Genomic DNA, 12,334 nt, shown 5'->3' with positions numbered 1-12,334 from the left:
CTCTGAGAGACAAAAAAATATCCACTACATGCTATTCAATTACACACTTACAGCTTAGAACATCTAAATATAGCATCAATAACATTTAGTTGTCAGATCGCATTAGTTGACATTTTTGACCAGACAGTATTAAAACAGTACAACAGGGAAGGAGTGTTATTAGATAGGATGCAAGGGTATTGATGCATTAGACTTTGAGAGGTACTCAGAAAAGTGTAAAGAATTGCAAGTTGATCAATAGGGAAGTGTGAATGGAAGGTGTTGGCAAACTTAGGGGGGTTGGCTATTTTTCTTACATTTTTCTACTGACTTCCCTCAATGTGTGAATTATTATATATATATATATATATATATATATATATATATATATATGTTATTTTTTTACTTTACCCCCTTTTTCTCCCCAATTTCGTGATATCCAATTGGTAGTTACAGTCTTGTCCCATCGCTGCAACTCCCCTACGAACTTGGGAGAGGCGAAGGTCAAGAGCCATGGTCCTCATGGCTCTTGACAACACAACCCTGCCAAGCCACACTGCTTCTTGACACACCGCTCGCTTAACCCAGAAGCCAGCCACACTAATATGTCGGAGGAAACACTGTCCAACTGGTGACACAGCCTGAGATTGAACCCGGGGCTGTAGTGAACCCGGGGCTGTAGTGATTGAACGCCTCAAGCACTGCGATGCAGAAATGTGTGTTGTTTTCGTGCAGATGGTTGACTTGCTTGATGATGCACCTGACAAGAAAAGATCCCTTTCTGTTCTGGATTGCCTAAGTCTCATTAGAACTGTTGTCTGTCATACTTCAATGCCACTTTGGCTGCGTTTAGACAGGCAGCCCAATTCTGATCTTTTTTCACTAATTGGTCTTTTGACCAATCAGAACAGCTCTAAAAGAGATCTGTTGTGTAAAGACCTTATGTGATTGGTCAAAAGACCAATTAGAGGAAAAAGAAGATCAGAAGTGGCTGAGGCATACATATACTGTACCTAGCACTAGCCTGGAGTCAGTAATGTCTTTAATGGTAAACTCTTCAAAATGAAGTTGCAGCACCGCAGATATAGAGATGAGCGAGTTGCAAGATTTTGCTCTCACACAGTCTCACACACAATATCTGCACCTGTGCACAGGTTCGCTTCACGCTGTTACAGCGTGGTAGCCAGGGCACCAAAAGAGTGGAGAAGTTGAGCCTCTCGCGTCAACACTCTTAATTGTTGTGGAAATTGACACACTTTGTTATCTACACCATATCGCTGAGTCTATCTTTCATATGAATGGCTGTGATGAACAGTGCTCCCTGGTCATCCATGCGTTGCCACATCAGTGCTGGACAGGACATTGAGAGCCAATAAGAAACATGACAAAGACGAGGACAGAGAAGATAAGGGATATTGTGCTATATAGCTACAGTGCATTTGAAAAGTATTCAGACCCTTGACTTGTTTCACATTTTGTTATGTTGCAGCCTTTTTCTAAAAGGTATGCAATCAAAATATTCCTCATCAATCTACACACAATACCCCATAATGACGAAACAAAACATTTTTTTATTTTTTTTTTAGCAAATTTATACAAAAACAGAAATAGCTTATTTACATAAGTATTCAGACCCTTTCCTATGAGACTCTAAATTGAGCTCAGGTACATCCTGAGCTCAATCCTTGAGATGTTTCTACAACTTGATTGGAGTCCACCTGTGGTAAATCCAATTGATTGGATATGATTTGTAAAGGAACACCCCTGTCTATATAAGGTCCCACAGTTGACAGTGCATGTCAGAGCAAAAACCAAGCCATGAGGTCGAAGGAATTGTCTGTAGAGCTCCTAGACAGGATTGTGTCTGGGAAGGGTACCAAAATATTTCTGCAGGATTGAAGGTCCCCAAGTACACAGTGGCCTCCATCATTCTTAAATGAGCAATCGGGGGAGAAGGGCCTTGGTCAGGGAAGTAACCAAGAACCCAATAGTCACTCTGACAGGACTCCAGAGTTCTTCTGTGGAGATGGGAGAACCTTCCAGAAGGACAACCATCTCTGCAGCACTCCACCAATCAGGCCTTTATGTTAGAGTGGCCAAATGTAAGCCACTCCTCAGTAAAAGGCACATGACAGCCCACTTGGAGTTTGCCAAAAGGCACCTAAAGACTCTCAGACCATGAGAAACAAGATTCTCTGGTCTGATGAAACCAAGATTAAACTCTTTGGCCTGAATGCCAAGCCTCAAGTCTGGAGGAAACTTGACACCATCCCTACGGTCTAGCATGATGGTAGCAGCATCATGCTGTGAGGATTTTTTTCACCGGCAGGGACTGGGAGACTAGTCAGGTTTGAGGAAAAGATGAACGGAGCAAAATGCAGAGAGAACCTTGATGAAAACCTTATCCAGAGCTCTCAGGACCTCAGACTGGGGTGAAGGTTCACCTTCCAACAGAACAACAACCTTAAGCTCACAGCCAAGACGACGCAAGAGTGGCATCAGGACAAGTCTTTGAATGTCTTTGAGCGGCCCAGCCAGAGCTCGGACTTGAACCCGATCGAACATCTCTGGAAAGACCTGAAAAAACCTGTGTAGCGACGCTCCCCATCCAACCTGGCAGAGCTTGAGAGGATCTGCAGAGAAGAATGGAAGAAACTCCCCAAATACAGGTGTGCCAAGATTGTAGCGTCATACCCAAGAAGACTTGAGGCTGTAATCGCCCCTAAAGGTGCATTAACAAAGTACTGAGTAAAGGGTTTTAATACTTATGTACGTGTGATATTTTTATAGATTTACCAAAATGTCTAAAAGCCTATTTTTGCTTTGTCATTATGGGATATTGTGTGCAGATTGATGAGGGAAAAAACACAATTCAATTAATTGTTGAATAAGGCTGTAACGTAACAAAATGGGGGAAAAGTCAAGGGGTCTGAATACTTTCCAAATGCACTTTAGGTCTTTGTTTATTTATTTTTTTATTCCATGTATTTCTTCATTTATTCATGAGATGTACTGCTTTTGAATTGTCAGTGCATCGGACTCAGACCACAAGTCTGTTCTTAGTATTGTTGTTGCCAGCCTGACAACAGAGGAACAACATGTGAATAGACATTCTGAAGGCCCATAAATAGAACACCACTCCTCAGTGCTTATACTGGAATATAAATCATTCATCCCAGGCTAAAAACACAGCTGTGTCCTTGAACATTCAGATGAAGAAACAACATCTGTATACTGTGTACCTCCTATTTCACCTCCTGTTGATTCTTCATACAATAATTAGGTATAATAAAGGTATGTCATGGGGATTGCCATGGAAAATATTATGTAAGACAACCTCCATACATTATTATTATGAATTATTGAATGTACAGTTTTACTGTGTTCTCAGAATATTATCAAAATACTATATTCTCATTCTCGGGGGTATTATCAGATTAATAGATGGAAGGATAGGCATAGGATAGAAAGGAAAATCAGGAAAACTAATATTTTGAATTGTGAACGCAACACAGACAATTCATATAGTCCTCAGCCAGGCAATCCAAACCCTATTGTAAAATGTCTAGGTGTATACTGAGGTATTTATTATTAACCTTCACCCTGTTTTCCCTCTGCTCTAGATGTTCATCCAGACCACCACCCTGACGGTGTCCATGAGCCTGAGTGCCACGGTGTCCCTGGGCATGTTGTACATCCCTAAGGTCTACGTCATCATCTTCCAACCGGAGCAGAACGTGCAGAAACGCAAGCGCAGCTCCAAGGCTGTGGCTTCCACAGTGACCTCACAACTCTCCCAGAAAGACGACAAGAAGAACGGAGAGTCCAAAAGTAGTGCCATAGTGCCTGACCGATCACAGTGAGTAAAGCAGCGGCGGTATCCACTGATCCCTCACCTGTGCTACTGTATGTATTCACAATGATATAGAAACAGATTAGTGTTCATTTTTCACTAAAACAATTGGTAATTGTCTCTCTCTTCAATCACTTTAGATAATCCAGCAGGAAACCAGAGATGAATACAACACCTGGCACCTAACAGATGACAGCTTATAATGGTCTCTCTTGGCAAAGCACTCCCTCACATGTGAGAGGGGGCTCCCGAGTGGCGCAGCGGTCTAAGGCATCACTACAGACCCTGATTCGATTCCAGGCTGTATCACAACTGGCTGTGATTGGGAGTCCCATAGGGCGGCGCACAATTGGCCCAGCGTCGTTAGGGTTTGGCCGGGGTAGGCCGTCATTGTAAATAAGAATTTGTCCTTAACTGACTTGCCTAGTTAAATAAAGGTTAAATAAAACAATTAAATAAATGACAGCTGTCCACAATGAACACTGTGGACAGCTTTGCTAGATTTCAGGACAAAGTCTTCTTTTACATTAGGATATGTCTAAGTGACCATGGCAATTAATTAGTTCTCTTTGATTTCTCTCCTCAGGACAATTAGTTGGATCAATAGTTAATAAAATGTTAAACCTTTTCCTGACTGGAGGACCTAAAGTAGGATCCTTTGAGAACAAGCTTTGTTGTTTACTTGATTTATCAGCACCGCATGGGTTGTGAGTTTGTGTGTACATTATACGAATGTTTCCACAGTACTGTTTGTATGGGTGTCACAACTTTGACGCGTTGTTATTTTTTACTGATTACACTGGAAGGAACTTGCTTTTCTATGCACCACTTTATCATGGAATAACTAGTGTAGGGTTCTTGAATGACATAGTGGTAAAGAGAAACAACTGTAGGAAATTCTGATTACTGACATCAATACTGCCAGATCTCATGTAAGGTACCATTTTAACATGTTCTGTTATGCTTTGGTTTAGTTTGCTGTTAATTGCTTTAGCAGTAATAACTTATATATACAATGCTACTTTCTAAATTGGAAACCAGTGGTTCTGAACAGGATATTGTGTTCTGAGACAATTGTTAGAATCACAACAACGTATGGCATTTCTGTAGATTAAGAACAATCTCTTTATAGTGCTGCTGGTGTTGCGATTATGAGAACAGTTAATGGTAACACTTGAGTTCACTGAGAATATCGCTGGTTTTAGCATCAATGATCACTTGTGTTCTTCAATATTGTGCCATTAAATCACTGTTTTGTGTTCTCAAAATGTATGTAATGTTACAAGTTTCCCTTAAAATAAAATCACTACAATATCATTTAAATTATGTAAACGTATTTGAAAATGAATACTGTGGCACTGTAATGGTCCACAAAATGACGATAGCCCAGTTCAGGTCACACTCCAAGCAGTCCTAGATCGCATAACGCATGCGTGTAGCATTCACTCTGTGCCGAGCGGTATTGCGTTCTGATTTTGTCAGAACACAATGCAGTGGAGGCAGCACAGTTTCCATTAAGTTATTTGCAGTAAGATTATTTTTTGGCTTGGCTGGGACTATGCTCAAGTTTTCAGGAATCTAATTTTTTTAAATTAATTTTTACTTAAAATACTGTGAAAACGAAAATATAGATAAAACCCAATAATTCCACCTTCATACTATTGTACTTCTGTAACTGTAGCCATTGTGAGGCTGCCATCATGCTTACACTGCCCCCTGCTGGAGATTTATTAAAAGTGTACAGTAAAACAGCAAAGTGCTGGCTAAGAAACTTAACCATTCTGTAGCATGGAGTGGACTGTAGGGCACATTACTGGACCATGCTGTGGAGAGGGCATCTCTGCTACAGTATCATAGTGAGATGCATAGTGTGTAGACTTAAAAAATAAAACATTAACACACCCCACTCAACAATTAAGGAAACTATAGTTTATTATTTCACAAACATAAGAGATCTTACGCAATAATCACAAGTAAAAGTATGTATCTAAAATAAATAGCACTAAAAACAAGAGGATGATGTTCTGGGGAAGTGGAAAACAAATATTCAATACAGTGCTGTATTACAATATTCAGACAGTGTTAGTAAAACAAATGTTCAAGTGCGAAAGAGAGGTTTTTTGTAATGTGCAACAGTCAAATGGCTGACATTTCACAGATGCTCATAATGCAGGAAAGTTCCCAGAATAACTCTGTACCGCACACTTAATTACAATTAGATGAAACATCTCAAAACAAGATTACTACACACAGACAGAGTTTCATGATGAGACAAAAGAAGTCTCAATACACCAAAACAAATATTCTACACCAAACCATCTGCTGTTCCCATTCATGCCCAAAGCTTGGAGCAAGCCCTCAAGTAAGAAGCGCAAACCAAAGTAGACCATAGTCCTTTTACTTGACCGGTAAACCTATTCAGGTTGCTCCTCTCTCTATTGTTCCAGACCGGCTGGCCCCTACTGTCAGAGGTGCATCTGACACGTCTGTATTAATCGGATGGACAGGTCATAGGTCACTCCAGAAAACTGTCCAGAGTAAGACAGGTGGGGATCTTGGGAGGAGCTGGTCGGGAAACCTTTTTTCTCTTTGCCTTCATCGTAAGCGGGCGAATATCTGACAAAGGAGACTGGTGTGGGTGGCTGAGTTAAGGAAAATGGCATTCCATAACAAATGGCATTTCCCTGTTCCTCCCTGATTGTTTCCTATGAGATTAGTTAAAGCAATGTATAACATACATTTATCAATAGACATCATAGAGGATATAATTCAGTCACAATATGTACTTCAACACCCACTTCAATGAGAAATACCAGTCAGGAAACCTGAATTGTACGGTTTAAGAAAATGGATACAGGTTGGAAGAATTTGGTTCTCCCTCCAAGTCCATCATAACCACTTCTGACCTGGAATATGAGATAGCCATACATTTTGTCATATCATTGACAGGAACAAGACAGGAAAGCAAGGACATTTGTGGGTCATGTTTTGGAAGTCATTAGGTGGAATGCACTGTACTTCACTGTAATTGATGGTGTGAAAATGTGGAACAGGCTCATAGTAAGAAAAACACCAGAACAATCATACAGTAACTGCAGTGTTGTGAGGGAAAGAGAATAGAGTCAGGTTACTTACAGCTCCCAGTTTACTCCTCTGGGGGTCCAGCATGCTGCCAAAGGTCTTCTTCCTGAACAGAATGGAATTACGGAAGAATGTACCCATTGGCGCTGCCTCCTCTCTGGCCTGGGAGAATTCATAAACACAGAAGATTATGGCATGCCATGCACACTAAAGTACAACACGTCTAGCTTTAAATGTATCCAGAGCAATGTGGTCAACACAAAGTCAGTACATATGGTGCATGTGTTAGGTGAACCCTTGGAAGTGGTAAAATACCTTGCTTCCCAACGAGGCGCTGTCACGGTGTTTGGTTGGCGAGGACGACAACCTGAGAAAGAAAGAACATAAGATAAATATGATCAATACTTCAGAAACGTTTAACAAATAAGTGTCAGGAGCATATGTCCCTCGTCAATGACACACTGTAGAGGGAGACTCACGTGGCTGGATCCAGACGCATCTTTTTGGATGGGACCTGTGACGCCCTCTTATCCACCAGGTCAGGTGTGGTGATGTCAAAGGTCATGTTAAGGTCAATGTCCTCACTGTTGGCAGGCTGGTGGAGACGGGGCTGTTGCAGCTCCACTGGGGCAGGGCTGAAAGACAAGGGGGAAAGACCCCAATTAGTGACTAACACCAGATCTAGCAAGAAGGTATCTATATAATAAGTAGCATTCGCTGTGTAGAAAATCAATTGGTCAAGTGACAAACCTCTCAAAGACTAGTCGGCTCAAGGCTTCGTTAGTGCGGGTTGGTGTGCTCAGGGTCTTTTGAAGAATCTCTACTTTTTTCTTCAGACTCTAACAGTGTTAAAAACACAAAGTAGTGGAATAGTAAACTCAGTATTTTTATTACCCAAATATAACATAGCTTTGCAAATTGTATAGTGCTCATAATTTCTAGAATTGAGGGCTCCTTACAGTGATCTCTTTGTCTGCGTTGGTCAAGTCATTTTGGACAGCTTTCAGGTCATCATTGGTCCTGTTCATCTCCATTGTGGCTTTCTGCAACTACAGAGACATGAGAAACTGTGTCAGTCTCAGATTGGAAGTAGGTGAGACATCCCACATTATCACAGAACAATTCAATTAATGTGTTTAAAAAAAAAAAATAATGTATACATGTATTACCTTGTTGTTTGAAGCAAATACCTCCCTTTTGAGCTTTTCAGACATTTCATTTGAATATCGGAGGCTCCCTTTTAGGTTTTCATACTCTCTGCAAATGATAATAGGAATTACTTGGTAAATATCCTGGAAACACTTATCTCCCTCACTAGCTTTAAGCACCAGCTGTCAGAGCAGCTCACAGATCACTGCACCTGTACATAGCCCATCTATAATTTAGCCCAAACTACTACCTCTTCCCCTACTGTATTTATTTATTTTATTTATTTTGCTCCTTTGCACCATATTATTTATATTTTATCTTTGAACTTTCTTCAAACTACAAATCTACCATTCCAGTGTTTTTCTTGCTATACTTTATTTACTTTGCCACCATGGCATTTTTTTGCCTTTACCTCCCTTATCTCACATCATTTGCTCACATTGTATATAGTCTTATAATTGTATATAGTCTTTTTAATTTTTTTTAAATTATTTTTTCTTCTACTGCATCATTGATTGTATGTTGTTTTACTCCATGTGTAACTCTGTGTTTTTGTATGTTGTCGAACTGCTTTGCTTTATCTTGGCCAGGTCGCAATTGTAAATGAGAACTTGTTCTCAACTTGCCTACCTGGTTAAATAAAGGTGAAATAAATAAATAAATAAATAAAATCCTTACAAAACACTGTTGCCCTGACAATGTAAATTGAGTATGCAAAACATTAAGAACACCCGCTCTTTCCATGACAGACTGACCAGGTGAAAGCTATGATCCCTTATTGATACCACTTAAATCAGTGTAGATGAAGGGGAGGAGACAGGTTAAAGAAGGGTTTTTAAGCCTTGAGACAACTACGGCATGGATTGTGTATGTGCGCCATTCAGAGGGTGACTGGGCAAGACAAAACATTTAAGTGCCTTTGAACGGGGTATGGTAGCAGGTGCCAGACGCAAGAACTGCAATGCTGCTGGGTTTTTCATGCTCAACAGTTTCCTGTGTGTATGAAGAATGGTCCACCCCCCAAAGGACATCCAGCTAACTTGACACAACTATGGGAAGCATTGGAGTCAACATGGGCCAGCATCCCTGTGGAACGCTTGACAGCTTCTAGAGTCCATTCCCTGATGAATTGAGGCTGTTCTGAGGGCAAGGGAGGGGTGCAACTTGATATTAGGAAAGCGTTCCTAATGTTTGCTATACTCAGTGTATAGTGTAAAAGTTTGACATTCCTTACTTCTTGAGAGAGATGCAGAAGATGGAGAGCTGCTCCACGGCAGCCTGGCCAACACCCATGTCACTGATCATGGATTCCACCTCAGCCCTCTGACCCTGTAACACCACATCCAGACTGGGAAGGACAAGGACACACACAAGTAAAATATACAAGCCAGCACAGTATGGTTTGGGTTGGCACAAAAGTCAGAAAATGATTATTGTGTGAGTCTGTGGGCTACCTCTCATATGTTTTCATTTTGGTCCTGAGTCGTCGGGCCTCCTCCTTAGCAGCCTGAGTCTCACTCTGCTGGTTCTCCAGGTATTTCATCTGTTTCTGAAAGTTCCAAAACCCTCAAAATGTTAGAGACATGTCAGGTAGAAAGGAGCATGTAAATACATTTGGCTTTACGTTTGACAACTTAACGTCCTACCCTGAGAACTGAGCAGAGCATCTCTTTCTCGCCAATCTCCTTCCTAACACTGTCCAGGTCTTTCTTCTGCCTGTCCACAGTCTCCTTCAAGCCCTCTAGCATCTTCAGTCTGTCCCTCCAGTCTCTCTCTGAGGATAGAAATACAAGTCAATGTTTCAGCTATCCAAATGCCAAAAATAGTTACACCATCATAATGACACGTGGTCTATCAAAGCAAGCATCAGTTGTGTTCACTGGCCTCTTACCTTTGGTACTTAAAACAGCTTTCATTCTATCGAGCTCGTTCTGCAGAAGAAAAAAATTAAACACTGAATAAGCGACATCATACAATAATATCCCCAATTCACATGCAATGACAATGTTCTATTTAATGTAGCCACAACGTGAGTCAAGATGGTAGTCCTCCAGGTGTAGGCCTACCTGCAAACACTCTGGATCTGCAGAGGATCCCTCTCCTTCACCACCAATGTCAAAGAACAACTTGTTGATAATGTGTCTGGTGCTAACCTGAGGGGAGAGTCCAGACAAAGATAAACATGTAGAAAAAGTATTTGTAGGGTTATTTTGAGATGAATGGGATTGATGTAATGTGTGCAGAATGAAACACCAGTGTTCAGAAAGGGGTCAGCAGTATAGCAAGTTAGTCCTACCTGTTTTCTACATTGTGGACATGTCTTGTTGGGGGCAGTCTGAAACCACTGAAGAAGACTGTAAGCAGAGGAAGGAGTGAAAAGTTACACACAACTGACATTCAACAATAGCTAGACTACTACATTTGGCTAGGGCCACAAGTACTGGCTAGTCATACTATTTCCTTAATGTAGAGACTGATTCCTCTGACAGTCATTGGTAACTCACCATTCATAGTGGAAGGTGTGCCCACAGTGGATGGCAGCCACATCTCTTGAGTGATCGAAGAAATCTGAACAGATGGTACAGTAGGCACGAATAGGCATTTTTGAAGAAAACCCTGTCAAGAAAAAAGCAAGTTATCATGTGTGTTCAACATAGTCATGTTTGCTGGTTCTAATGTTGATATCAGCTACCTGTAGTTAAGTTGCTAGCTAGCTAGCTAGCTTTGTTATTATTGCCAAGTTATCTAACCAATAGTTAGCAACCTAGCTAGCCGGCTAGCTCGCGTTAGCCAACTAGATAGCTGTTAACCCTCATTGTCACCTACGATACAGCAGGTTGCGTTGCATACATTCGCCCGTATTTACCTTAAAGCTATTGAGTATTTGTTACATTAATCCGTATATTATTCATTGCAGTTAGAATAATTATCGAAACCTGTTTACACCCAGCTAGCAACACAACACTCGCGCGGCGCAGTTCGAACGTGAAAGTCCCCGCCCCTTGCGTGTACGTAATCATCAAAATGGTACGTTCAGATATCTTCCTGTCTGCTCTCTCTGTCTGACTTCTGCCGTGGAAGAGATTACTCTGAGATAAACCCTGAAATAGTGTTAACCCCAACACAAATAGCGAGCTAGGCCCGCAGAAAATATGAACGGATCTGTGGCAATCAAGGCCATGCAAACCCTCGTGAAGTGAAAATATAAGCATTCGGGAACGTATCCAATACGAGCGAAAATGTGGAGAAAATACTTAATTCCACAAGATTCAATGATAGCGAAACAACTGGGGCGTATTCATTACGCCGATTCTGTTGCAAAACGTTTCTTAAACTGAACGAAACGGGGAGGGACATACCCGAATTTGTCGAATAATAAACTCGTTTCTGTTGCAAAACGAAACTGTACTAACGATTGCAACCCTGTACCTTCTCTCTCAGAACATGATGTGCTAGCCAGCCCAAGCGAGTGGGTTCATAACTAACTCAAGATAGACCACGGCCTGTCGTTTCCAATGTGAACAAATGACTAATAGTGGGCCTCTAGTGGCCAAAAGGCTGAATTAGCATTGGCACCGCAGCGCCATTGAGCGCTTCCACCATTTTAATGTAGTCAACAGTGTGGGACTTCCAACTTCATTGGCTGATCCCTCCTGGTGACCCTGTTGGAGTCATGTCCAACCGGGTCATCAGGAGGGATCAGCCAATCGTGAAGAAGAAAATGAAAAATTGTAATGACCCGGCTGGGTCATAAAGGAAAAAGAGACGGACTCTAGGTGTACAGGTCAGAACACAGGTTTATTCCTAAACTGGGCTATTGTTCAGGCCACAGCCCACGCCGCTAAATGCCGAACGTACACAATTATACCATGTCGAGTTAAGGGTCACTCCCATAGGAACAGATCAAGGCCCCGAACAGAAAGAAAGAAGATGAGACAGTAATCCCTATTTATGCATTTCCAAATCCCGCGGGATTACCCATCATACCCCCCCCAACCTTTCCCTCTGTCCTGACATATTTAACCCCTGCTAGTAGCCATGAGAACCATAACACACCCACAAACACAGAACACAATACCGGGTCGTTACAGTATTACTTAAAATGGAGATAGGCTCAATGGCACTGCTCATGCTGTCACATACACCATAATGGCACAGGTATAATGATGAGGCCTCTTTCCATCGCTATGACCATAGCGATTGACTGAAGAGTGTTGTACCAGTCCCTTTTATCTTTATCATGATAGCAACATAGTCACACAGAAAAACTGT

The 12,334-nt window shown here is 41.5% G+C and overlaps 2 protein-coding genes across 5 annotated transcripts in view; one reads left to right on the top strand and one right to left on the bottom strand.

The window, feature by feature from the left end:
• LOC106582870 (metabotropic glutamate receptor 6) overlaps window positions 1–5,155 on the top strand; it is a 37,833-nt gene extending 32,678 nt beyond the window's left edge. The window contains exons 11-12 of the mRNA XM_014166437.2: window positions 3,603–3,838; window positions 3,973–5,155. Of these exons, the coding sequence (XP_014021912.1) occupies window positions 3,603–3,838; window positions 3,973–3,976 (240 nt within the window). The 3' untranslated portion in view covers window positions 3,977–5,155. The remainder of the gene's footprint in view (window positions 1–3,602; window positions 3,839–3,972) is intronic.
• A 591-nt stretch (window positions 5,156–5,746) lies between these two features.
• traip (TRAF-interacting protein) lies at window positions 5,747–11,974 on the bottom strand. 4 transcript variants are annotated; one of them, XM_045705352.1, is made up of 16 exons: window positions 11,921–11,974; window positions 10,567–10,678; window positions 10,359–10,416; window positions 10,129–10,215; window positions 9,954–9,993; window positions 9,709–9,836; window positions 9,517–9,611; window positions 9,297–9,410; window positions 8,083–8,170; window positions 7,873–7,962; window positions 7,664–7,752; window positions 7,393–7,548; window positions 7,229–7,280; window positions 6,968–7,075; window positions 6,688–6,738; window positions 5,747–6,461 (listed from the first exon to the last, which is right to left on the bottom strand). In XM_045705352.1, exons 2-16 carry the CDS (start codon window positions 10,662–10,664, stop codon window positions 6,348–6,350), a joined length of 1,368 nt encoding a protein of 455 aa, XP_045561308.1. In that variant the 5' UTR covers window positions 10,665–10,678; window positions 11,921–11,974; the 3' UTR covers window positions 5,747–6,347. The 4 variants fall into 4 exon arrangements, with proteins under 4 accessions (XP_045561308.1, XP_045561305.1, XP_045561307.1 ...); XM_045705349.1 differs by lacking the exon at window positions 11,921–11,974 and adding an exon at window positions 11,492–11,695; XM_045705351.1 differs by lacking the exon at window positions 11,921–11,974 and adding an exon at window positions 11,422–11,673.
• Window positions 11,975–12,334: the final 360 nt, after the last annotated feature.

The sequence above is a fragment of the Salmo salar genome, chromosome ssa22, assembly GCF_905237065.1.
Source record: "Salmo salar chromosome ssa22, Ssal_v3.1, whole genome shotgun sequence".
NCBI lineage: Eukaryota > Metazoa > Chordata > Actinopteri > Salmoniformes > Salmonidae > Salmo > Salmo salar.
This window is presented reverse-complemented; position numbering and strand designations above follow the sequence as displayed.

What these genes read in the sequence shown, in the direction of transcription:
- traip (XM_045705352.1), bottom strand. Translation starts at nt 10,664, where the DNA reads ATGCCTATTCGTGCCTACTGTACCATCTGTTCAGATTTCTTCGATCAC. An exon ending in AAAATGAAAACATATGAGAG is followed by an intron (nt 9,411 to 9,516) that starts GTAGCCCACAGA and finishes TGTCCTTCCCAG; the next exon opens with TCTGGATGTGGTGTTACAGG. An exon ending in ACGCAGACAAAGAGATCACT is followed by an intron (nt 7,753 to 7,872) that starts GTAAGGAGCCCT and finishes TAACACTGTTAG; the next exon opens with AGTCTGAAGAAAAAAGTAGA.